The sequence below is a fragment of the Equus przewalskii genome, chromosome 19, assembly GCF_037783145.1.
Source record: "Equus przewalskii isolate Varuska chromosome 19, EquPr2, whole genome shotgun sequence".
Taxonomy (NCBI): domain Eukaryota; kingdom Metazoa; phylum Chordata; class Mammalia; order Perissodactyla; family Equidae; genus Equus; species Equus przewalskii.
The window spans coordinates 26,319,303-26,344,665 of NC_091849.1; the positions used below are offsets into that span (position 1 = coordinate 26,319,303).

At 37.5% G+C, this 25,363-nt stretch overlaps 1 protein-coding gene and 2 non-coding genes across 10 annotated transcripts in view; all 3 read right to left on the bottom strand.

The window, feature by feature from the left end:
- Positions 1–2,690: 2,690 nt before the first annotated feature.
- TRNAM-CAU (transfer RNA methionine (anticodon CAU)) lies at positions 2,691–2,762 on the bottom strand. The gene has a single exon. It is a non-coding gene; the product is annotated as a tRNA-Met (tRNA).
- Positions 2,763–7,511: 4,749 nt separating this feature from the next.
- Positions 7,512–7,584, bottom strand: TRNAK-UUU (transfer RNA lysine (anticodon UUU)). The gene has a single exon. It is a non-coding gene; the product is annotated as a tRNA-Lys (tRNA).
- Positions 7,585–11,041: 3,457 nt separating this feature from the next.
- The window catches only part of LOC103566333 (zinc finger protein 184), a 33,036-nt gene continuing 18,714 nt past the window's right edge, over positions 11,042–25,363 (bottom strand). For 7 of the 8 annotated variants that reach the window (XM_070585119.1, XM_070585117.1, XM_070585116.1 and 4 more), the window contains one exon: positions 11,042–22,612. In XM_070585119.1, coding sequence (XP_070441220.1) covers positions 20,634–22,529 — 1,896 coding nt within the window. In that variant the 5' untranslated portion in view covers positions 22,530–22,612 and the 3' untranslated portion in view covers positions 11,042–20,633. The remainder of the gene's footprint in view (positions 22,613–25,363) is intronic. The other variant, XR_011529919.1, reaches the window with a different exon arrangement.

Below are 25,363 nucleotides of genomic sequence, written 5' to 3' on the forward strand. Positions count from 1 at the left end.
GGGGCCAGCACCCTAAAAGTTTATTTTAGAAAACAAAAATAATAAAACATTAAAGAGAACTAAGGGGCATGTAAAAAAAAAATCTAAAAGGAAATAAAAACAAGAGAAGCAGAGTACTATAGCACCCAATTGCCTTTTCTTTTAGAGCATTTACTCATGGAGGAAAAATTGGGCTTATATTTTAGCAGCTTCTAAACAGAGGCAAAGTGAAGTCACTGGACCTGCTCAAAATGGAGAACCACCCTATATTAGCACATGTCCCGTGTGGTATAGATTCAGGTTAATAATGACCTAGAGAGAAAACTCAACCTTCACCCCCAGTGAACTGCAGGAAAAATTGTCTTGTCACTTAGGAAAGTGTGGAGTAAAAGAAATAGAAAACATCCCTGTCACTGAGAAGTCAGCCACAAAGTGAACCTCTAGCAGATAGGCATCCTAGATGTGAATTCCTGGGTAGTTCACGGAGCCTTAAGTCATAAACTTGGTTTGAAGTTTGTATTATTTACCTACTACTTTAACAAATAACTTCAAATTTAGTGGTTTAAAACAATAAACTTTTATTATCTCATGGTGTCTGTAGGTCAGAAATTTAGGAGTGTCTTAGCTGGGTAGTTCCAGCTCAGGGTCTCTCATGAGTTGCAATCAAGATGCCAGCTACAGCTCTAGTCATCTTAAGATTTGACTGGGCTGGGGGATCCCTTTCCAAATTGTCTGAGTGTTAATAGGAAGTCACACTTTCTCCCTACTTGGGCCTCTTCACAGGGCTGCTGGTGACATAGCAACTGGCTTCCCCTAGAGCCAGATCCATCAATTATGTTGGTCACAAAAAGACCAACCCTGATAAAATTAGGTAGGGAACTACATAGAGGCATGAATTTCAAGAGGTGGAGATCACTGGGGGTCATCTTAGATGCTGCCTACCAGAGTCTGCCCTCTGACCACCAATGATCCATGTCTCTTCCTCATGCAAAACACACTCACCATCACCCAAGAGGCCTCAAAGGGCTCAGAATTTAACATTTAAATTACATCCAGGTGTATGTGAGGTACCTTGAGTATAGTTCCTTAGGTATATTCCTTCAAGTACATAGAAACAAACCTTGTGCACCAAGAGAGGAAATACTGTCACACCTGGACAAGGCTTTGAATCCTTGATTCTCCGGTCAAAGTTCTGATGCTCTACCAACCAAGCCACACAGGCTCCAGGGAAAACCTCTTATATCCAGAAATGGTTTGAGCAAATATCACTGTTGTTGATTGGTACTGTAAATATATTCTTGGACTCGGGAACGATAGCTGAAGAAATGATTTAAATTCCTTAGGGCAAATTCATTGAACAGAAGTGTATTCGTGTATTCTCAGCGTTACTTGGTATTCACTGGTGAGCTGTTACTTGTTTGGTTTGCACTGTCTAAGAAGCCATGCTGGCCTATATAGAAGAAATGTAAATAGCATCAACACAACAATCCTTATTTATTTACACACAGTTTGTAAAAGGTGAGAGACTCAAGAGGTGGAACCAACTGATTGTCTTCAGTAAATATTTATTAATACTTAATACGTTCACTAGTCACCTTTTGGTGACAAACAAAAACAAAAATAATGACAAAGTAGGAGAAGTGGAAACCAATTAGTGGAGAGCAGTAGTTAGAATTATTGCATTTTGCCAAATATTTATTGATGCAAGAAAAAATCATTCATAAGGAAGGGAATGTCCTGGGTGAGTACGATCCTCCTTTGTGCCCTTAACTTCACTAGTTTTTAGGTGATTTTACCTTCCAGAGGAATTTTTACCAACTTGGAACACCCTCATATATTTTTCTAATGGACGCCTAACATTTTTCAACAGATACGTGTAAAGACTGTACTGACTGGCATATTGTAAACTTTTAAATATTTTTTAAGCAATGGCATCACATTCCTTTATTGTATCAAATAGATTTTAAAAACCATAGTGATTTAATATCTGCCAACATCCCTTAAAAAAAAACAGAAGAGCACGCCCTTCTGTGACAGTTGGAAATTTTATATCGATCTTCTTTCTCCTTGAATTTGTATTTCCACAGAATTTTATGCCAATATAATGAATGTTTACACTTAAAATCTTTACTTGATCATTCGATTATATTAGTCTGCACCAAATATATGTGTAAATATTGAAATCCGGTTTTGCTATTTGATGGGACCACAAATCTGTGTTATAATTAATTCTTTGGGTTTGAGTTATATTTGCATTTACTGGTAATACACAATCAAAACATCATAAGTAGATAATAAATTTGAAAACCCTTTACTGGAAGATTTAACAGAAGTAAATGTGGAATTTGTCTCGTTTTTCTCCATGAAATGGTGTATGATGTACAAGACTACCTCAACTGAAGGAAGATTTCCAATTTTTCTTTTGTTGGACGCCAGGGATGGAAGGAATTCTACAATTCTGGGCAGTGTGCCACTTCAGATAGGAAGAAGAGTTTAGGAATTGTCTAGTGGGAAAACGGCATTTCAAAGGAAGGTGGGAAAGAAGAACGCAAATTGGAGAAGGATTCTCAGACAGGTGAATTTTAAGATTGATTACACATGGAAGAGATAAATATGAACTATGCATAGAAACTGATTTTATCTTTTTACTCACAGCCTAGTTGGAATAAAACTTAGCAAGGAATAAGCGTTTAAGAAAAGAAAAGACCCCATAGCAGAGGATGGTTTCGATCCATCGACCTCTGGGTTATGGGCCCAGCACGCTTCCGCTGCGCCACTCTGCTAGCCATTTTTACTTTTTCCCTGTTTTTCATTTCAATGATCCAGATCACCTTTCCCGCGCAGAGAAAGCATTCTTTATCTTTTCCGTCCCTTTCCTTTTGAACGTTTTCGCCGCCCCTCTCTCTCCCAGGCAAGTCGGAGATCCACTCCTCCACAACCAATGGGTCCAGGACTGCGCTTTTCTAACCTGCCGGAGTGTCCAAACTCGGATTTCTTTTTTTTTTTTCTTCCAGGAGCCGCTCCTTGCTCAGGGAGAGCCGAGGAAGAGCGCGCGGAATAAAACTCTAGTGAACCCTTCTCGGGCAAGATCTGAGGAGTCCTGGAGCCAACCCTGCCGCCACTGGAGAGGAATCGTGTTAACCGTCTTGTTTGTTTCCTGCAAAAAAAAATCTCATAAACATCGTTTGGATAAAAGAGAGGTTTTTATTTGCTTGCAAGGGCACAAGATTTTCACGAGGACGGTGCCCCTGGAACAGAGAGAATAAACCAAATTTATTGCTCAACTTATTACATGGCGACCTCAATTTCTATTGGATCTCGTTTGGGGCCGTTTTGACATAAAAATAAAATAAATAAAACAAAAAACCCAAGGAAATAATAATTAAAAAACTAAACTAATAAAGATAGGACCTTCCTTTTCTCGTGGCTTCTATCAGAGAGCAGAACCTTTAGGAAGTCCCTGAACACCAGCTCTGGTTTGCAGCTGCCTCTGTGATGACGCTAGATAGGGCCCATCTGGGATGTTGTAAACCTTTTATCTTCAGTGATGTAAGCTTTTGGATGATGAGCGTAATGTGTTCATTCAGTCACACGGCTAGGCCATGGGTTGCATGCTAGGGTTTGTTGTTTGTTTGCTTCTCTCTCTTTTTACTCCATTTCCCTGTCCACAATGGAACTTAAGGAACAGCCTCTGCAGCATTTTCTTTCATGGTACACGGGCGAGCGAAGGTTGCTCGCACAGCTGAGGACCCGCCTCCGGTTCCCAGCCGTGCGCACAGCCCCACCGGAGCGGCCCTCACTTGAAACAGCGTTTATGTGGGCCTTCTTAAGGCAGCCCAGGTGGGATGGATGTTCTGTTCAGCGAAGATTTCCTTACCAAGACTGGGACAAGAGTGTTCTTGAATTTTGATATATTTTCCCCAGACTTCACGTGAAGGGGAAGGGAGCCCACAGACAGTAACCAGACGACAAGCAATGTGTTTCTCTTAAGTCTTCAGGGATGTTCTGAATCCAAGGATAGTGAAACTCGATTATTCCTTTTGGGCATTTGTCCTCCCAGATCTTTGTCATCTCAAGCAGATGCTACGATCTTCAAATTGTATCCTCTCAAAAGTCAGTCTTTCTTCAAACTTTTCTGACTGCAATCCAGAGTCAGAAATACATTTTAAATCAAAACTCAATACAATATGCAAACATCTATATATATGTCTATATGGAGAGATATATCTATCTGAATCTACCTACCTATCTACCTATATCTATATCTACATCTGTATCTATCTACCTATATATAGAGGGAAAGAGAGAAGCCAAACTCCACAAAACAATATTTTACTACGTGGGGCTTATTCTGATATTTCCTATTCCCACTACATTCTGTTTCATTTATTAAAACACTAATAATGACCTTTTCTTTTACATTGATTTCACACTCATTCACTTCTGAGTCACAAAGCGATTTGAAAAACACTATTACCTATATAATGGTATTAGAAATGGTTTGTCCTTCTAGAGTCAGATAATGGGGTAGAACACAGTGACCTTTCCCTAATGGTAGGACCAGTAGTCAAAGACTGAAAGGAGTATTCTAATGCCACAAGCCATTTTTGATATCACACAGTAAACACGTTAACTCTCCAGGGGCTACACTCCATCTGCCCCTATCTGTGTTGATTCCTGCAGTGGGCGAAGGAAAATCACACTTGGTCTAAACAGTCCTCTTGGATTCAGTTTTTTCCACCTCTGTCCCACACTTGTGAGGTGGTTTCTTGTTCCTCTCATCTGCTGAAGAATTCTTGCCCGTGTGGTTAAGTAGATATTGGTCCTCATCTCTTGGAGCATATTTTGTTCCAATAATTTTTTTATTCCTCTATTTTACCTCATCCAACATATTGTTCTCATGTGGTTCTCTCTGCTTGGAAAATACTTACCTAGATGTCTGTAGGATTTACTCCACGGCTTCCCTCAAGCCTTCGTTCAAATGTCAGGACCAATGGCTCTAAAGGCTTTGCATAGATGCACCTGCCCTCGTTTTCTGTATATGCTTCAAAGAGATTTGTATATTGAGTTCCCCTTACACTTCTTCTAGGATCAGTAATTCTCACCTTCCTTTGTTGTGTTTGTTGTCACAGTACAGTAGTTTGAAACGCTACTCCGTTCATTCAGCATTTACTTTTGTCAGCTGTGGTTTATGGCTTTCTAGCATCCGCTGGATATTTGTATATGGGAAATTTGCATCTTAAGATATCTGGGATCACTTGAGATACTTAGAGACATGACTCACCACACTTAAGCCCCCACCAAAATAAAGGAGGGTAGACATCTTTCTTCATTTTTTTATAATACGAATTCCTATTTATTGAAACCTAAAGGTGATAACATCTACAGGATGAGTCGATCTGTCCACCTGATTGTTCAGTGCCTGTTCTGAAGTAGAGGTTTATCTGGTAGGCATTAATATATGACAAAAAGATCCTCAGCATTGTGACAGTTCCCATAAATCAGTCCACATGACTTTCCCCACTCTTCTGGTCTCTAATCTTCAAATCTTGCTCTTTTCAGATTCCCGACCATCCAGACAACCATTCCCTACTGCCTAGGGTTCCATATCCAGCCTTACCTTAGGCCTCTCCTCTCTCCATATAAAGTGGATGATCAAATGAACCATCTAAAGCTCTACCCACTGGGAGGATTTCTTTTCACCACTGTCCAGTCACTTCTGAGTGGGAGATTGTGCAGCAGCACAATTTGGTCCTACAAATTTTCTCTTATACTTTTTTCTTCTAAAAGTTTTATATTTTATTTTAAATCTATGAACTGTTTTCAGTTAATTTGTTTAATAAAGTGTGAGGTTTAGGTTGAGGTTCACGTTTTTTGCCCGTGGATATCCAATTGCTCCACCACTATTTTTTTGAAAAGACTAAGACTTTCCTTCCTCTGCTTAATTGCTTTTGCATTTTTGTCAAAAATAACTTAGCTATATTTATATGTGATTTCTGGGTTCTCTATGCTGTTTCATTGACTTATCTGTCTATCCCTCTGCCAATAATGCACATTTTTTAAATTACTGTGGCAGTAGAATAAGTCTTGAAATCGTGAGAGACTTTTTTACACTTTTTCCTCTTTAAAAAAATAAATGGCCCTGAGCTTACATCTGCGGCCAATCTTTCTCTTTTTTTCTTTCTTCTCCCCAAAGTCCCCCAGTACATAATTGTATATTCTAGCTACCGGTCCTTCTAGCTGTGCTATGTGGGCCGCTGCCTCAGCATGGCTTGATGAGCAGTGTAGGTCTGCACCCACGATCCGAACTGGCGAAACTCTGGGCAGCTGAAGCAGAGCACACAAACTTAACCACTCGGCCACGGGGCCGGCCCCTCTTCCTCTTTTTCAGAGTCATTTTAGGTATTCTAACTCATTTGCCTTTACATATAAATTTTAGAATAGTCATGTCTAAATCTACAAAAACATCTTACTAGATTTTGATAGGAATTGTGTTAAACCTGTATACCATTTTGAGGAGAGTTGATATCTCTACTATGTTGAGTCTTCCTATCAATGAACACAGAATATCTCTCCATTTACTTAGGTCTTTGATTCCTTTCATCAGCGTTGTGTAGTTTTGTAGTTTTCAGCATGTACATGTTTGGGTAGATTTGCATCTAAGTTTTTCTTTCTTTCTGTCTTTTTTTAGCAATGTAAATGGTACTGTATTTTAATTCTGGTGCCCACGGGTTTATTGCTAGTATATAGAAATACTATGGATTTTTCTGTTTTGATCTTGTATTCTGTGACTCTACTGAACATTCTTAGTAGTTCTAGGAAGTTTTTTGTTTGTTTGTTTTTAGGTTCCTTACGATTTTCTACGTAGATCATCATATAACCTTCAAACGGAATGGGAAGTACAATTCTTTGGCAAAGAGAGAGGGGGAAGTGCATATTTCTAAAGAAAAATGCAATCCACTGAGCAATCAACTGCACCATCAACAAACAATTGGCCAAAACTGTGGAACTGAATGTTAAAGTGTCCTGCTATTTCTGGGTAGGGTGAGTATTTCGCCTAAAGACCATACTGCAGTATTTGTCATATAACTCCCTACCATGTGTGTTTATCATCAGAATGTGACATTACCATGGTTTGGTGGAGAGCTTTCCTCATCCGTTATGTAGTTCAGTTGTAAGAGTGAAGGACTGAAAATCTAAAAGTCCTGGGTTCTGACGCAGTGAATACTTTACTCAATAAACACAGTTTCTTGTTCCTTTGCTAAAACACATTTATCTAGAAGGATAGCTTTCTTATATTTCATGGTCTGTAAGCCTTTGTACTGTGTTACTCAGGAAATCTCCATTATTAAAAACTGGTAAAGTCATCTTCTGCTTGGAATAGGATAGCAAATCTTAGCTACTGGTTAAAGTAACTGACTTGGCATTTACTCACTCCATACAGGTAAAAGTCTTGAAACTTTAACCCAAACTTCTGTCTTTAGCAGATGAGAATTAAGTAGCTTTCGAACCAAGGGAATAATACACCCCAGTGCCTGGACAGGGACTTGAACCCTGGACCCTCAGATTAAAAGTCTGATGCTCTACCAACTGAGCTACCCAGGCTCCAGGGGTATGGCATAGCCATGGACAGAAATAGGATTAATGACTTTTTCAATTCAACGGTGTGGCACATGCATTCTTGCACTCAGGAAAAGCAACTGAGCAGATTTTTAACCTCCACAGTCAACTTACCCAGCACTTGTTTCTGTTTTCTGTACAGTTATAGAATGGGAAATAAAAAAAACCCAACTGATTGCTCCCAATAAATATTTATGGAATGCTTAGTTACGTCTGTTAGCCCTTAGTTACTGGGCACCAAGAAATAACCCAAAAAAGACATAAGGAACAACAAAAAAATTAAAAAAAAAAAAAAAAAAAAAACAAGGAGAGGAAAGTGAAAGCAACCAGAGGAGAACAATGGTAAGAATTTGCCAAATTTGGTAAAGTCTACCACTGTTTTTCTTAGTCCAAGGGAAAAAATCAAGTCATTAAAAAGGAGGGAAATGTCATGTGGTGACTGTGGTGGACCTACTCTGTACATTTCACTGCTTTGGGGATTTTTTTAACCTCCTAAAATAATTTTGGCAAACTTGGTATTCCCTATCACATGTTTTCACTGGACATCTAACATTTTTCTTCATAAGTTTAAATTCTTCTGAAGGATATAGTGACTTACATCAAAAGAATCTAAAAACTACAGTAATTTAATACTTAGCAACATCCCTTGAGAGAGGGTGAGATTTTACAATGATCCTTTATCTCCTTGAATTCGTTATTTTGATTCCGTATTTCCCATAGAATTTTATCCCAATACAACATCATTTTGTAGTCTTTCAAATCTTCCTACCATACTTCTCTGTGCCAAGTACGGGTATAAATATTGAAATCTGCTGTTGTTATTTCCTGTGGCCCCAAATCTCTGTTAAAAATATTTCTTGTGGATTGTGTTACTTTTGCATCTACTTGTAGCACATAATCATTAAGGCATAATAATGGATAATAATTTGAAAAACCCTTTACTGGAAGAAAATGTGGAATTGTCATTCTGCCTCCTCCATGAAATCATATAGAGACCACCTCCATTGAAAGAGGTGCCTCTGACTCAGTATTTCCAATTGTTTCCATGTCAAGAAACCTAGAGGAAAGCATTTTTACACCCTTGGGGCAATGTGCCACCATCAACTGAGCCTTAATTTATCAGAAATGTCTTAATTTATCAAGCAGAAAGGTGAGATTTTTTTCCTTGAATTTACGTGCCACACTTCTACAGCAGACTGAGTCTCAGAGAGGCAAATTTTAGAAAGATTTTTCCTTAGGAAAGGTTAAATATATAAGATCTAGATTTAGTTCAACTGTTTGAATACAGCTTAGCAAGGAATTTGCTATAAATTTAGAGTTAATGATGGTTTTAATTCATTGCTATCTGGGTTACCGATCCAGCAGGCTTCCGCTGTGCTACTCTGCTTATAATCTGATGCTACCCCGCTAATATTCAATTCCATTATCACAATTAGTTTTTCTCCAACAGGAGAATGGTTTCATATTTTTCCTCCACATCCATCTTTTTCCTTCCTTCTTCCTTGCTCGCTCCTCCCTTTTCTTGGCCTCTTTAAAATCAGCCCCCTTGAGAACCAGATGGTTCCAGCAGTGCTTGCAAGTCTGCGCTTTCCCAATCGGCCAAAGATCCAACCTCTGAACTCTCTTCTTCAAACGCTTTTCTGGGCTTGAGGGGGAACTGCAGAGGGAGCCCAGGAGGAGCCCACAGAGCAAAGCCCTGAGGAAACTCTCACTTGAGAAAAACCTGAGGATGTGTGGAATTAACACCCCTGCCTCCAGGGCAGCGATGTTTTAACCAGCTGGTACCAAAGCTTTTTTTTTATCTGCAAGGGAGCCAGACTTTCAGAATTCCATTTCCCACTGGATAACGTTTGGGTCCATTTTGACAGGGACCAGGAGTTGCTGTGTCTGAAAACAAGATTTTTGTTCCCGGGACTTATCTTGGGAAATAGGGCTTTTGGAAGTCTCTGTACACGAAGGCTCCTGTCGTTTGAAGCTGCCTCTGCACTGTATATGCCAGAAATTATACCACTAGATGTTCAATAACAACTTTACTCCACATAGAAATGATTAGAAGCCACATAAATATTACTCACCAAATCCAAATTTTAAATCTCTCCATTTAACTTCCCCTAAACATCTGTAGTCTCTCCTCCAACAGGAGGGTGTGACAGAGGAGTTGGAGTGGAAAGGGACAGTGAAATTCCGCATTGTTTCATGTCCTCTCTTGTTTTTGGATTTGCAGTTGCATTTCCTCTGGAATTCTTTCCCCTTTTCCCATTTCCCAGTTCCTACTAGTCCTTTGGATCTCAGGTCAGACATTTTCTGTTACTTCCATCTGGAGGCTTTTGCTGACTCCTCAAGACTGGTTTAGAAGCTCCTGGAATACACCCAGGGTTCCTGAGATTATTTCAATTCTATTAATAGCACTTATGACATATTATAACTATCCCTTGTATAATCTTTCCCTAAACCTTAGCATGCTCAAGGCTCAGTCTTTAAATACCATGTATATGCAAATATCTCTTTCCATCTTGGACTGCTCCATGAAACTCTAGATTCACATATGCAACTGCTTTCTCAACAAGTATTTTATACTTATTGTCAAAAACTGAGCTCCTAATCTTCCTCCCAAATTTGCTCCTCACCAATCTTCCCCACCTCCGTAAACAACTGCTCCATCTGTGCCGTCATCTGTAAATCCTTTTTGCTTACATCCTACGTCCCATCTATCAATTCCACCTTCAAAATATATCCATAATCCAGCTGTTTTTCTTACTATTTCCATTGCTAGCACACTAGAAAGTCTACTATCACTTCTCACCTAGATTTTTGCAATAGACGCTTCACTGGTCTCCCTCTTTTTTATTTATCCTTGTCCCTGCCTAGTCTAGACACAGCAGTAGTGCAAACCTCTCAAGGGTTCTTCTCTCATCCAGTATAAAAGCCAAAGTGCTTCTAGCGGCCTGTAAGAGCCCTCCCCTCTCCTCTCTCCTCCTTTCCTCTCTAGCCACCTCCAGCCTCCTTGCTCTTCCTCCAACAAGTCAGGCATCCTCCTGCCTCAGGCCTTTGTACTTGCTGATTCCTCTGCCTGGAAACAACTTTTCCCAAATATATGCTTAACTCATTTCCTTATATCCTTCAGGTCTTTGGTCAAATACCACTTCCTCAGTGAAGGCTTAACTGTTCAACATATTTAAAATTACAAAATACTTTTTAAAAAACCAGCCATCCCTATTATCTTTCCTGCTATTTTTCATTAGTTACTATACTATTTTACTTATTCATTTCATTTGTCTGCATTTCCCACTGGAACGCAAACTCCGTGAGGACAGAGGTTTTTGCCCATTGTGTTCATAGTTATAGCTCTAGTATCTAGAGGAGTACATGTCATATTGATACCAAGCAATGGGCTGGCTCTGCTCTCCATGATCTGAGCCAATCAATCACAAGGAGTCAGGGATCAAGAAAGGAAGTTTTAATTTGATTAGCCGGCATAATCAGGAAGATGGCAGACTGATGTCTCAAAAAAAAAAACCCATCTTCAAAAATTGCAGAATCTTGAAGTAGTTACACAGGGAAAATGAGCAGTTAGGAGGGGATTTCATTCAGGCATGACGGACTCCAGGGTCTTTTATTGTTCCATTCTTCTGTCAGCTCTGATGAATACCTTGTAATTGTGTTTCCCTCCTGTGGTCAGCCTGTAACTGGAGAGAAATTCATAGAACAAAGTTTTAATTTATCAAGCTCTCAGGGAGTATACACATAAGCAGAAGCCATACATCAGGAGAACATGTGAACTTTTTAAAGTATGTGCAGAGCAGCGATTAGTCACACAGAGGAGGCCATTTAGCGAAACAAGATGGCCTCACTTTTCTTCACTTACAATATAGCAGCTACTCAATACTTTGTTGAATAAATGTTGAATGAATGCCCTACTGGAGTACATAGGGAGCACTCAATGTTTTTCCACAGGTAGATGTGTAAGCAAATTTCAAGAGTTTAACCCTGAAAGGGTACAGGAATGGTCTATTCATAGGTAAATGTTCTAGATTCTGTTTCTACAGCTCTCTGTTGTGGTTGTGTGTATAAACCTGATGGAGTTGCTAATCATGGGTCTTCTGTTTAATCACGTGATCCACCATGCTGGTTCATGCTTGTGCAAGAAGTTAAAAGCTTGACCCTGCAGTAGGACTAAGCACCTGAGACTTCCAGTCCCATCCGGAGAGCGGCAGATGTTCATCTGTGTAACCATTAGTTCTTCCCCTTTGCAAAGCTTCAGGCTGTCCAGGAATAAACTGACTCCTGAGCTATTGGTGCCTAAAGATGAAGATAACACAGGAGACTCCGGGGGAAGGAGAATCTGTTCTAAAGAAGACACACTTTCCTGTGAGGCTTCTGAATACTGCTTTAAGAGATTTGTTTATTTAGTATTTTGAAAAGGTAATACACTCACAGAGTTCAAGAGAAGTATAAATAGTTCTCCAGAGAAGTTTCCCTCCCATCTCTGTCACCCGCCTACCTGATTTCCACTCTGTCCTCCATCTTCCACAGGTTCTATTATTATTAATTTCTTACCTCTTCTTCCGGAGTTTCTTTATCCACTTGTATGTAAATATAGAGATTCAAATGTTCTGGGCCTTGCTTTTCATACTTCACGATATATTTTGGAAATCTTTACACATCAATACATAGAAAGCTTCTCATCTGTTTTGTTTTACATTTTTATTGTAAAATGTCAGACACAGAGAGGTAAATAAAATCTGTATCTATAGCTTAACAAGTAATTATACAGTGAATATTCATTTAGCCATTACTCACGACAAAAAAATAGAGCATTGCTGGCACTCAGGCAACCCTCTATATGTCCCTTCCATTCACAACCTCTGTCTTCCACACTCTCCTTATTCCCCCAGAAAACCAGTCTTGACTTTAATGGTAATCATTTCTTTATATTCCTAATGCATTTACCACACACATATACATGCCTAAATATTATTATTTGTTCTGGTTTTGAAATTCATATAAGTATAATCATACTAAATGTTTCCTTTGTGACTTCTTTTCACACAATTATGTTGGTAAGATTCATCCGTATTGTTGCTGTAGCTCTGACCTGTTGTTTATTGTTGAATAGTATTAAACATTATTTTTCTAATTTACCATAAATGTTCACTCAGGTTGTTTCCAATTCTTGCCTTTACAAACGACAATACTATGAATATTCTTACACAGATCTGTTGGTGTACATGTGCACAGTTGTCTTGGGTACATATCTAGGATAATAGAGTATGTATGTCTTCAATTTACTAGATAAAGTCCAACTGTTTTCTCAAGTAGTTATTATCAGTTTAGACTTTCAATAGTGGCGATGAAAGTTATGACTTCACATCCTTGTCAATAATTAGTGCTTCTCGTCTTTTTAATTTTAGCAATTCTGATGGAAGACCAGTAGCATCTAGGATTAATTAGCATTTTCCTCATTTCTATTAAAACTGATTGCTGTAGTTGTTTTAAAATATGTCCACAAATTCTTCAGCACTCCTCTCATCAAAAGGTGGATTCTAGGGGCCGGCCCCATGGGCGAGTGGTTAAGTTCATGTGCTCCACTTTGCTGGTTCGGATCCTGTGTGCAGACACGGCACCGCTCAACAGGCCACACTGAGGTGGTGTCCCACATGCCACAACTAGAAGGACCCACAACTAAAATATTCAACTATGTACTGGGGTGACGTGGGGAGAAAATATAGGAGAAAAAAAAAAAAAAAGATTGGCAACCGTTGTGAGCTCAGGTGCCAATCTTTGGGAAAAAAAAAAAAAAGGTGGATTCTAAATCCTCTCTCCTTGACTATGGGCTAGAATTAGTGACTCACTTCTAACAAACAGAATGAAGCAGAAGTGATACTATGCCTGACATTTCAGGGTAAATCAGAAAAGACAAAGCATCTTCTGCCTGGCTCACTCTCTCTGTCATAGAAGGTCTTTATAGATTCTGCATTTTCATGCTAGTCTGCGTAAGTTATTTATGTGGCAAATACCTTCTCCTATTCTGTGACTTAGATTCATTCTTTTATAGTGTCTTTTGATGAACAGAGTTCTTAATTTCACTTATTCTTATTTTATAAATTTAATGTCATTAAATTGATCAATTTTGCTTTTACGCTTAGTGCTCTTGTTTCTTATTCCTTAGGAAACCTTCTTCTATCCCAAAGTCCTCAGGATATTTTTTGTTATTCTCTTCTAAATGCTTTATACCTTTCAGCATAAACACACCTGGAATTAATTTTTATGTATGGTATATTTTTCCATATAGATATCTAATTAAGCCAGCAAAATTTGTTGAACACTTCTTCCTTTCCTTACTCTTCTACAGTATCCCATTTATTATATATCAAATGTGCTCTTTTTTTGTTCATTGGCCCATTTGTCTATCCTTGCATCAATACCATACCATCTGAGTTGATAAGGCTTTAAAATAAGTTTTCATATATGGATGAGCAAGTTCTCTCCCTATCACCTCCTCTTCTTCTTTTTCTTGAATGTTTAGCTATTCTTGGCTCTTTGCATTCCATAAAAAAAGTTTTGAAAGAGCTTATTAAGTTCAACAAAAGTGTTGAGATTTTAATTGGATTTAATCTGTTCAATTTTAGAAGAACATTTTTACAATACTGTATCATTTTACCATCTATGAACATAATATATAATTTCACTTACCTGATCTTATTTAATGTCTCTCAGTAGAGTTTTATTTTTACTATGAAGGATTTTACATCATCTCTTAAATTTATTCTCAGGCCATTTTAAATGGTGTGTTTTTAAGATTAATTTGTTGGTAAGCTATATAGAAAAAAACTTTGTATCTAGCAATCTTGCTAAATCTCTTAATGATTTTAATCATTTATCTGAGGATTCTAAAATTTTCTGCATACTAAAGTAATATCTGTAAATAATAATAATTACTTCATTCCAATTCTCTTATAATTTACCTTGCTTTGCTGCACTGGCTAGGACCTACAGCAAAGTGATGAGGAGTAGCAGCCTTATTTCCTCTCTGAGATAGCTTTCACAATTTCACTTAAGTATGATGTTGCCTTTGGCTTTTTGTACACATTCTTTTTCAGATAAAGGAAGTTTTCTTCTATTCCTAGTTTGCTTAAAATTATTATTATTAGTGTATGTTGAATTTTACCAAACACCTTTTCTGTATCCATTGAGATGACCAGATGTGTTTCTCCTTCGATCTTTCAATGTGATGAATTAACGTGGCTTGATTTTTATGACTTTCAGCCAATCTTTCACTCTTTGGATAACTCCAACTTAGCCACACTATATTATCCTTCACACATACATTACTAGACAGTGGGTCAATAATATACTCAAGAGTTTTACATTTATGTTCATCAATGAGACTGGCTTATAATCGTCCTTTCTAAATATTGTCCTTGTCCAATTTTTGTATCAGGATTATACTACACCCAGAATGAGTTGGGGAGAGCACACGCTCTACTTTCTGGAACATTGGAACAGTTCTTTCTTTACTGTTTGATAGAATCCACTGGTAAAGCCATCAGTGCCTAGAGCCTTTGTTGTGGGAAGATTTTAAATTATTGATCCAAGTATACCTCAATAAACCTAACTTGTAAAAATGTCCTTTGGCAAGTTGACATTTCCAATTAATTTTGGATTCAGGGCCATTATGTATTATTGTTCAATAGAAAGGATATCTCCTACTCCCTCTGAGCCTATCATTTTATGACTGACTCAATAATTCATAACTTATGTCATCAATGCATTATAAAAATAGCAGTTCACATAAGTTATATAATAGGTATAATATATAACTACAACAATAATAAAGTACCAACAAAGTGACGCTTTCTATAAATTATCTCATTTAATCCTTAAGGTAACTCTGACATAGGTAATCTTGTCCCTATTTTACAGATGAAGGAATTAACTCTGAGAGATTATATTATCTGAGGAAATATTACACAATTGGTTTGTGGAGGAATTGGTGCCCTTAACCATTTTTCGTACTGGTTTCCTCAACTGAGCATTCCATTTCTTAAGAGAATATGTAGACTGCTCAACATTATACTGTCAGGGGGTGCACAGGATCTAGTCTGGTTACTAAGTTTTACGTCTGAACTAGCCTGAAAGAGTAGCAGAGAGATCACTCTGGTTTCCAGGTAAGCTGGAGTAAAACAAATGCTCCAATTCCCCTGACAGATTTGAGTGGAGAGTACATGAGTACATAGCAGAGCAACAAACCTTCACCTTGCTTGAAATGTGATTCAGATTTCCTTTGTAATATGTTTTGGGGGTGCCTATACTCGGCTTGACTCAGAACTGGGCACATCACTTGGAAAGAAAGGCCTATTAAAAGTTAATGAATTAAGCTCAAATCCCCCTTTTGGATGGGCCTAACCTCCCACATGCTGAACATGGCCTGCACCTGCTGAGAGTGCAGCTGGCCTAGGGAGACGCTTGCTCTCAGTCTTTCCACTTCCTCTGTTATTGGATTACCCTAGTTGGAACATCTAACCAGCCCACCCTCCAGACTGAATTCATGGCCTATGACTTTATGAAACCAGGTCATTTTCGATTGCAATTTAACCAATAAGAGAGACAATTGCTTTAAGATCTCTGCTGTTTATCATCATTCTTCCCCTTAAAACTATATATAAAACTTTCCTCATTCTCCTTCACAGGTACGTGAGGTCATATAACTCATTTATGGTCAACGGGATATGAGTAATATAATGCACAAAACTTCCTGGTCATGCCCCTAATGGGAATGAGATGTCTTTCCATTCCTGCTGACTTGAAAACAGGTAAGATGCCTGGACCTCAAGATAGAAGCACACACTGAGGATGGTGGAGCACCAAGATTAACAGATCCTGTGTTCCTGACATCACAGAGTTCCTACACCTAGGAACTCTGGGTTGTTTATGTCCATATTCTGTATAACCACTGATATTTTGGGTCTGTTAAAAGAGATATCCCTATATCCTAACAAATGTAACTCTTTGAATACAAAGTCAAACCTGGTTGCTAACGGGTTGATAAAGGAAATCAACTAGGTATAAGAAATAATTAACCTCACTCATCTAAAGAGAAAATGGAAGAAATGATCTTACATTTATAAAAACTAACTGGCTTCTATTATAAACAGGAGAAGGGAACTGGATACTTCATGGAGACCAAAATGAATGATTGATTCAATAATTCAGCAGAAGAGTTATCTCCAAAGCAAGATATGAAAGAACATGTCAGAATAAATATGTGTGAAGGTCCAGTATTCGTAGCTGGAGTTCAGTGGCAAGTTGCTGGAGAAGATTGAGGAAGTTAGGTTAAAAAAAATTCCGAGATAGTTGTGTTGAAATAGGAATTAGAAATTATTGTGGAGAACTATATTCATGGACCTTAGCTGTCTCTTAGAGAAGAAAAAAGACTGATGTATGGTATCACCTTCGATTGTAATATAATCACTATAAATTTTAATTAGTTTACAAAATATATAGTAAAAAGCAAATGTGATTATATATTTGTAGGCTGAACAAGACAGCGAGTTCTAAGAGCCATCTTGAAAATCAGATAAAGCACATGTCTTCATACTACAGCATCGTCCCTTCCTCAGTCCATATTACTACAGCACTCTCCCTTCCTAGTCAAAGAAAATTTACTGAGCATCTACTATATATCCACTTCTACTTAGCCTCTGTGAAGTCATAAAACTCTAAGGTATGAATCCTACTCAAATAACTTATTATTGAACATCAAAGAATCATTAAGTACTAAATACCATGTGAATAAATGCCACAGAAATTCAAAGAAAGAAGAAATGAGTACCGCAAGGAGCTGTTGAAGGCAAATAATAATAATAATAATAATAATAATAATAATAATAATAATAATCTGACACTATGTATGTGCTAGGCCATAAAATGTAGTTTGAAAGAGACAGGAATAAGGAAAGTAAATGAGGATGTATTCCAATTGCAGTTAGCACAACGGTCAAATTGTCGGGAGCAGGAGTGTGAGAACTGCCTGACTGAAACTATCTCAGTTAGTGGAGTGGTATTTGCTGTATGGAGAAGGTGTAAGAAGTGAACACATTGTCTCAGGTTGAAATAGCAACAAAAAAGTCATAAAGTAACAGCTTTATGACAGTCTTACACTTGTACCCATACTATTTAAATCCACTGCATAATTCACTAAGGTGTTCTCATATTCCACAAAACCATTAAATTTGCTTAGTTATCAATTTCCTTTAAAAAATAGTTTCTCTGGTTATAAAACAATACATAGGCATTACAGAAAATTTGGCAAAATTAACTATAACCACCAAAAATAAACACATTTTGCTGTATATAATTCCAGCCTTCTTCCTATACATAGATATATATAGTACTTACTGTTTTTACCTGTTTTTTATTTCATATCAATTAGTTTTCACTAAATATTCTTCTATAAGATTATTTTTAAAGATTGCAAAATATTCCAGATGTAGCCAGTTTCTTATTGTCTGACACAAATTGGTTGTTTCCACCTTTTCATCCATGTAACAATGCTAAAATAGAAATCCTTGGTGATAACTGTGTGTGCACATCAACGACTGCTGCTTAGAATACATTTCTAGAAGTGATATCCACTTCGGTTAACCAACCTAACTAGGTTAACCAACACATATATTCCTAAGTCTCATGTTACATAGAGTCAAAGTGCCTCCAGAAATACTGTACCAATAAACATAGCATTCAAGGTTGGGTTAGAGTATTCATCCTTCAAAATTGAATAACACTGTATTTTTTGTACTTTGTCAATTTGTTGAAACAAAAAATGTATAAATAATTGTTCTAATCCACAATTCTCTGAAAACAAATAAGGCTATTTTTCACATTTTATTGGCTACTTGTATTTCTTCTTTTGTGTCATATCCTTGTTTTCCTTTACTGTTTTTTTATTTCATAAAATCTCATATATAATAGATATTAACACTTTTTCCATCATATATACCACCAAGAAAGTTCTTTTCCTAATCCGTCATTTGCTTTTTCACTTTTTGAGGTATGTTGAAACACAAATTTTAGCTTTTTTTTTTTGGTAGTAATAATTATTGCTTCTTGTGAACAGTTTGGAAAGCTTCCACAACTCAAGATCAGTTAGGTATTTATCTACATATATTTGTTTCTCTCATAGTTTCATTTTTACATTTGATCTTTAATCCACTTGGGAAATTTATTTACTATAAAGGTTAGCTACTTGTCTGAAAACTGTTACTGAATTAGTTATCCAACCACTCCTAATGAAGAATTTCACATGCTAAGTTCTTTTATGTACTGGGCCTGTTTCAGAGTCTTCTTTTCTGCTTTATGGATCAATTGTTTTTGCACACCTCCCCACCCCAGCTTTATTATATTTTGGAAATATTTTACCCATTCTCATCCCTTTTTTCTTTCATATTAAACTTAGAATAACCTCAAATTAAATTTGCTAATTAATGATTTTAACTAACAATTTTATTCACTCATCCCCTACAGGTACATGATACATTTCTCGTGTACTGATTAACTTATTGCCACTATAAAAAAAATTTTAATGAATTTTTTGGTCTTACATATTTCTTACTAAATTCATTCCTAAATATTTTATATTTCTATAGCTATTGTGAATAGAATCTCTTCTCCATTACACTTTCAAATGAACTATTGTTAGTATAATATATATGTGATTATAGAACTACCAGTATTATATATATATATATTGTAACTGCTCACAAAACTGTATGAAATCTGTCCCATATTTTTCTGATGAGAAAGCATGACTTTCACATGTTCTTAGAAGGATACATAAATTCAGTAAGGCTTAAACACAACTTCCTTAAGTCCAGGTTTTCTCAAAGCTTGTGTAGCAAGTCCATAATAATCTACCCTTACGTGTGAACAATCTTCTTGGACACCAAAATGAACTCCAGATTCAGTAAGTCTAGAAGAGTCTCCAAAACCATACATTGGATAAGTTCTATCTTTTTTCTCTCCCTAGCTGGTCAATAAAATCACAGGTTTCTGGGGTAAATCTTCATATTTTCAGGCCATTGTCTCTGTAGTCGCAGGAAAAAGTCAGACAATAGAACAACAGACTTTTCTAGATGTGTTGGATCTCAGCATTTATTCTCATCCACCTGGCCTTCATATATTTAGGTATGGAAATAACAAACTTTCCAATTTTATCTTTTCTTGGTAACCTGCCCAAGACATGTTTTCTAGTTCCTTTTCATCTGGGACATGATGGCAACAATACTAAACTTAGTAGAGAAAGTTTATATTTCAAGACTAAGTTTGGACAGATTCTAGGTAATCTAGCCTTTACCAACATTTTAGTTCATTCTTTTCTAAGGTTTTATCTAACAACCAGATTCTTAATCAAGAAAAGATCTCAACTTTCCCACTGCAATAATTCATAGATCCTATACTATTTTATCTCTCAATTTTCTTCAATATTCATGATATGCTGAACTTTGGAGAACCAATGCAAAGGTAATAAATAGTATATATAGCATGTGGTCTACATTTTTATTGAATCCTTAATGACTACTACATGCTCACACTGTGAATCACACCTGATGTATTTATTATAAATAAGTCACAAATTAAGAATCACATCTATAAAAGCCTGCACTAGTAGTAAATAAAATAAATGTGAATCTTAAAGATTAATCAGGCATTCCAATTTTTCAGATGAATAAATTAAGGTCTAAAGAGGTAAAGTGACTTACCCCGAAGTAAGTACTAGACCTAGTTAGTAAGAGAGCTGAAATTAGAGTCCAGGACTTCTAAAACTCAGAATTGTGCTCTTTCCACTAAGCCATGTGGCCACTCTAGGTAGCTGACAGTTTTCAAGATCCTCCTTCTGTTTCCTTGGGAAGAGTCTCCATACTGGCCAAACTCCCAAGGTATTCAGAGGACTTCTCTCCAGTGTGAGGTTTTTCATGTGGAACAGAAGAGTTTTGTCTGAACGTTTTCCTACATTCAGTATGTGTATTTGCTTTCTCTCAACTATGAATTTTCTGGTGTTTTGTAAGATATGTGCTCTGGCTAAAGGCTTTCCCACACTCATTACATTTGTAGAGTTTCTCTTCAGTACGAGTTTTCTGATGTTTTTTATGGTCTGTCCTCCAGCTGAAGGCTTTCCCACATTTACTGCATTCATAAGGTTTCTCTCCACTATGAGTCATCTGATGTTGAACAAGGCCTGAACAGTAACTAAAAGCTTTCCCACATTCATTACATTTATAAGATTTTTCACTAGTATGAGTTTTCTGGTGATTTGTGAGGTTTGTACTCTGACTGAAGGCTTTTCCACATACATTACATTTATAGGGCTTTTCTCCAGTGTGAGTTCTCTGATGTTGAATAAGTGCTGACCGATCACTGAAGGCTTTTCCACAGTCATTGCATTTATAGGGCTTCTCCCCAGTATGAACTCTCTTATGCTGAATAAGAGCTGAACAGAAACTGAAAGCTTTCCCACAATCATTACATTCATAGGGCTTCTCTCCAGTGTGAGTTCTCTGATGCTGAATATGCCCTGAGCGGTCACTAAAAGCTTTCCCACATTCAATACATTTGTAGGGTTTTTCTCCAGTATGAACTCTCATGTGTTGAGTAAGGAATGAACTCTGGGTGAAACTTTTCTCACATTCATTACATTTATATGGTTTCTCTCCTGTATGACTTCTCTGATGTTGAGTAAGGTATGTACTTCTGCTGAAGGCTTTTCCACATTCCTTACATTCATAGGGTTTCTCTCCAGTATGAATTCTTTGATGTCGAATAAGAGCTGAGTAGTTACCAAAAGCTTTCCCACATTCATTACACTCGTAGGGCTTCTCTCCAGTGTGAGTTCTTTGATGCTGAATAAGGGCTGAACAATCACTAAAGGCACTCCCACATTCATTGCATCTGTATGGTTTCTCTCCAGTATGCATTCTTTGATGTTGAATGAGGTCTGAACAGTAACTGAAAGCTTTCCCACAGTCATTACATTCATAAGGTTTCTCCCCAGTATGGACAATATGATGTCGAATAAGAGCTGAGTGATCACTGAAGGCTTTCCCACATTCATTACATTCATAGGGCTTTTCTCCTGTATGAATTCTTTGATGTTGAGTAAGATGTGCACTCTGACTAAAGGCTTTACCACATTCATTGCATTCATAAGGTTTCTCTCCAGTATGAATTCTCTGATGTAGAGTAAGATGTGTGCTCTGGCTAAAAGCCTTCCCACATTCGAGACATTTATAGGGTTTCTCACCAGTGTGAATTCTTTGATGCTGAGTAAGGTATGTACTACGACTGAATGTCTTGCCACATTCAATGCACTCATAAGGTCTCTCCCCACTATGAATTCTCTGATGTTGAATAAGGACTGAGCAATAACTGAAGGCCTTCCCACATTCATTGCATTTGTAGGGCTTTTCTCCTGTATGAGTCTTCTGATGGTTTGTTAAGTGGGAACTCTGGTTAAACCTCTTTCCACATTCATTACATTTATAGGGTCGCTCTCCAGTATGAGTTCTTTGATGCTGAATAAGAGTAGTGTGGTCTCTGAAGGTTTTCCCACATTCACTACATTTACAAGGTTTCTTTCCATCACACTTCTTCTGTCTAATTAAATCTGAGTTTTGTTGGGATATTTTTCCAGGTGTACCATATTCATGACAACACTCTCCTACAGGATCATTCTGCTCCAAAACAACTACTGATCTTATACTGAAACCTTTTCCAAATTCATTAGACTCTATATCTCTTTCTTTGGCAGGGATTTCCATGCAGGTGAGTATATCTTGTCCCAGATAATTCTCCTGGTTTAGGTGCTGATTCTTAAACTGGCCTCTAGATTTCCAGGATTCTCCCAATACAGACTTTCTCTTTGTAATTTCTTCCATCTTTATTCCTTGGAATGAACCTTCGTTGAAAATGTCCTGCTGCTTTACTGTTGATTTGTTGGCTTTAGGTCCAGACTTCTCATCTAAAAGACATAAAAATACAAATCTACTATATGTCCAATGCTGGGAGAAAAGAAGCTGCTATATTAGGAATGAGATAATGAAATTACAAATACCGAGAACATACCATACTGGGAATATAAATATGGCCTCGTAATCTAGGGAGGGGTTAACTCGAAATGCTAGTGGTATGAAAGAGTCTGATTCAAGACATAATGTAATCAAAGAGAATGAAGCAAACGCTGTCAGGAGAGAAGGATGATTAGGGAAAATGCTAAATTACAGAGAGTGGAAAAAAAAAAACCCATGAAGATAAGCAAGGATTAAGAAAGACAGACTGTGGGGCCAGCCAGGTAGCAGAGCGGTTAAGTTTGCACGTTCTGTTTCTCAGCGGCCTGGGGTTCGCTAGCTCGAATCCCAGGTGCGGACATGGCACCACTTGGCACACCATGCTGTGGTAGGTGTCCCACATATAAAGCAGAGGAAGATGGGCACAGACGTTAGCTCAGGGCCAGGCTTCCTCAGCAAAACAGAGGAGGACTGGCAGTAGTTAGCTCAGGGCTAATCTTGCTCAAAAACAAAAAAAAGAAAAAGAAAGAAAAACTGTTATCAAAGAGAGATGGTCTTTTAGGGAGCCTCCAGTGAGAAAACTACTTAACATTTAAACTATTATCTTAAAGCCAATTAAGAGCTCTTTAAATGTATTTTAAATAAACTTTTCTACTAGATTTGGTTTTTTGACTTACACAAAGCAATACTTTTACCTAATCCATTTTTGCAGAATAATTGCTAATATTACTGCTTTACATTTGATGTAAGAGCAGAAACTAGGTCTAAAGGAAAAAAGAAAGGTTGAAAAGGGGAAAATTTACTCTTTTAAAGTGAAAAACAATTCTTAGGGCTTTCCTAAGACAAATCTAGATTCTTTTTACTCTCAGTCATGGACAGAAAGGCAAGAAACATTAAGCATAGAGGACAAAAGACAGATGATCCTTCTTTTTATATATCAGCATATCTAGAAGTAGTCCTTCACTATGGGTTAATACTTAAGAGTGAGTTTCTAATATGTTGATTGAAAGATAAGTGTCTGTGTGTAAAGGCATGATCAATAATGGGTTTCACTGCAGGATTACTGGGAAGACACCTGCCTATATCGTTAATGGACCCCCCAAACGTTGGCACCTATTGTCTTTCATTTTGGGCTGATTTGTTTCCCCAGAATGAAATACTTCAACCTTCTACTTGGGGAAGGAGTGGTATGCAGAAGCCTGACTGCCCATGTTGAGTCAAGTGAAAGAAAAAATTGAGGGGACAGCCTCTTTATTCAGTATGTAGATTTTCACTTAAACATGCCTTCAGTGTGACACCCTAGATGCTGGCATATAATAAGCAAGCATTAAACAAGAGGAATTAATGACTTAATTAACTGTACTAACATCCAACATTCATTCCTCATTGTAACTAATTTATTGTTGCTTCTCCTGCCCAAAAAGCCCTTCCTGCCTTGTTTTGCTCATCTAATTCTTGACCATATTTCAGAGCCCCACTCAAATTATACTATTCCCATGACATTCCTAATTCCCCAGTTTTCCTGATCTCCCACAATATTTGCTCTACTGTTTTAACTTCTAATTTTAGCACTTAAAAGCAGTGTTTTACATTGTTTATCTATTATCTCATGTGTGCATATATGTGTCTCCAGAGTCACTACTTCATGTCTTAGAGGAAAGAGAAAGAAACTTTGATGCCTTTTTTGGTTGTATTGAGTTTATGCCAAGCTGCCTCACAATATTAACAATAGTTAATTAGAAGCCTATCAGGTGGATAATGGAATTTCTATTTCAAAGGAGGTTCAGAGTGCTGAAGCCACTTGCCCCAAGAAACACATAAGCCAGAACTCCAGAGTCCAAGCACTTAATCTCTACTGCTCTGTCTGAAGTAGTAGAAATTATCATGGCTACAGGCTCATAAAATCCTCAGTTTTAATCTCAGCTTTCTACTGACTCTCTCTGTGAAATCAGAAGAAGTCCTCTCATTTGGCCCCTTTCCAACCCTCAATACTGCTGATACTGTGATCTTTCAAATACAGAAATGAATCGCTTAACGACTGGGATATGTTCTGAGAAATGCGTCATTAGGCAATTTCATCCTTATGCAAACATCGTAAACTGTACTCACACATGCTATATGTGATGGCATAGCCTACTACACACCTAGGCTATCCGGTACTAATCTTATGGGACCACCATCATATATGTGGCTTGTCATTGACCGACCCTTTGAGATAAAGGTCCTTAACGATTTGATCCACCTACCAATCCAGCCTCATCATCTGTCAGTTTCACACATACCTTATACTCTAACCATACTGTTTTTACTTCCTAGTATTCATCAAATTTCTTATGTCTCCCTGTAAATGCTCTTTTCATGTAGAACTCCCCTCCCATCACCTAGTCTTTGATCTAATTCCTGCCCATTCTTCAGGATTCAATTTTAACATCACCTCTTCTAGGCTCCTTATCTATATTTTCATGGCCTCTACAACAATAAAATAATTATCCTTAAAAATAATAACAGCTAACATTTAATGAGCGCTTACCATGCTTAGAACCATCACTGTTCTAAGTACTTTACACGTATTTAATCACCTATTCCTCACTAGAACTCCGTGAGATAGAAACTATTATTATCCCCATTTTATGAATGAAGAAATAGGGCATAAAATTGTATTATCCCATACAGTAACCTCTAGCCACATGTGGCTACTGAGCATT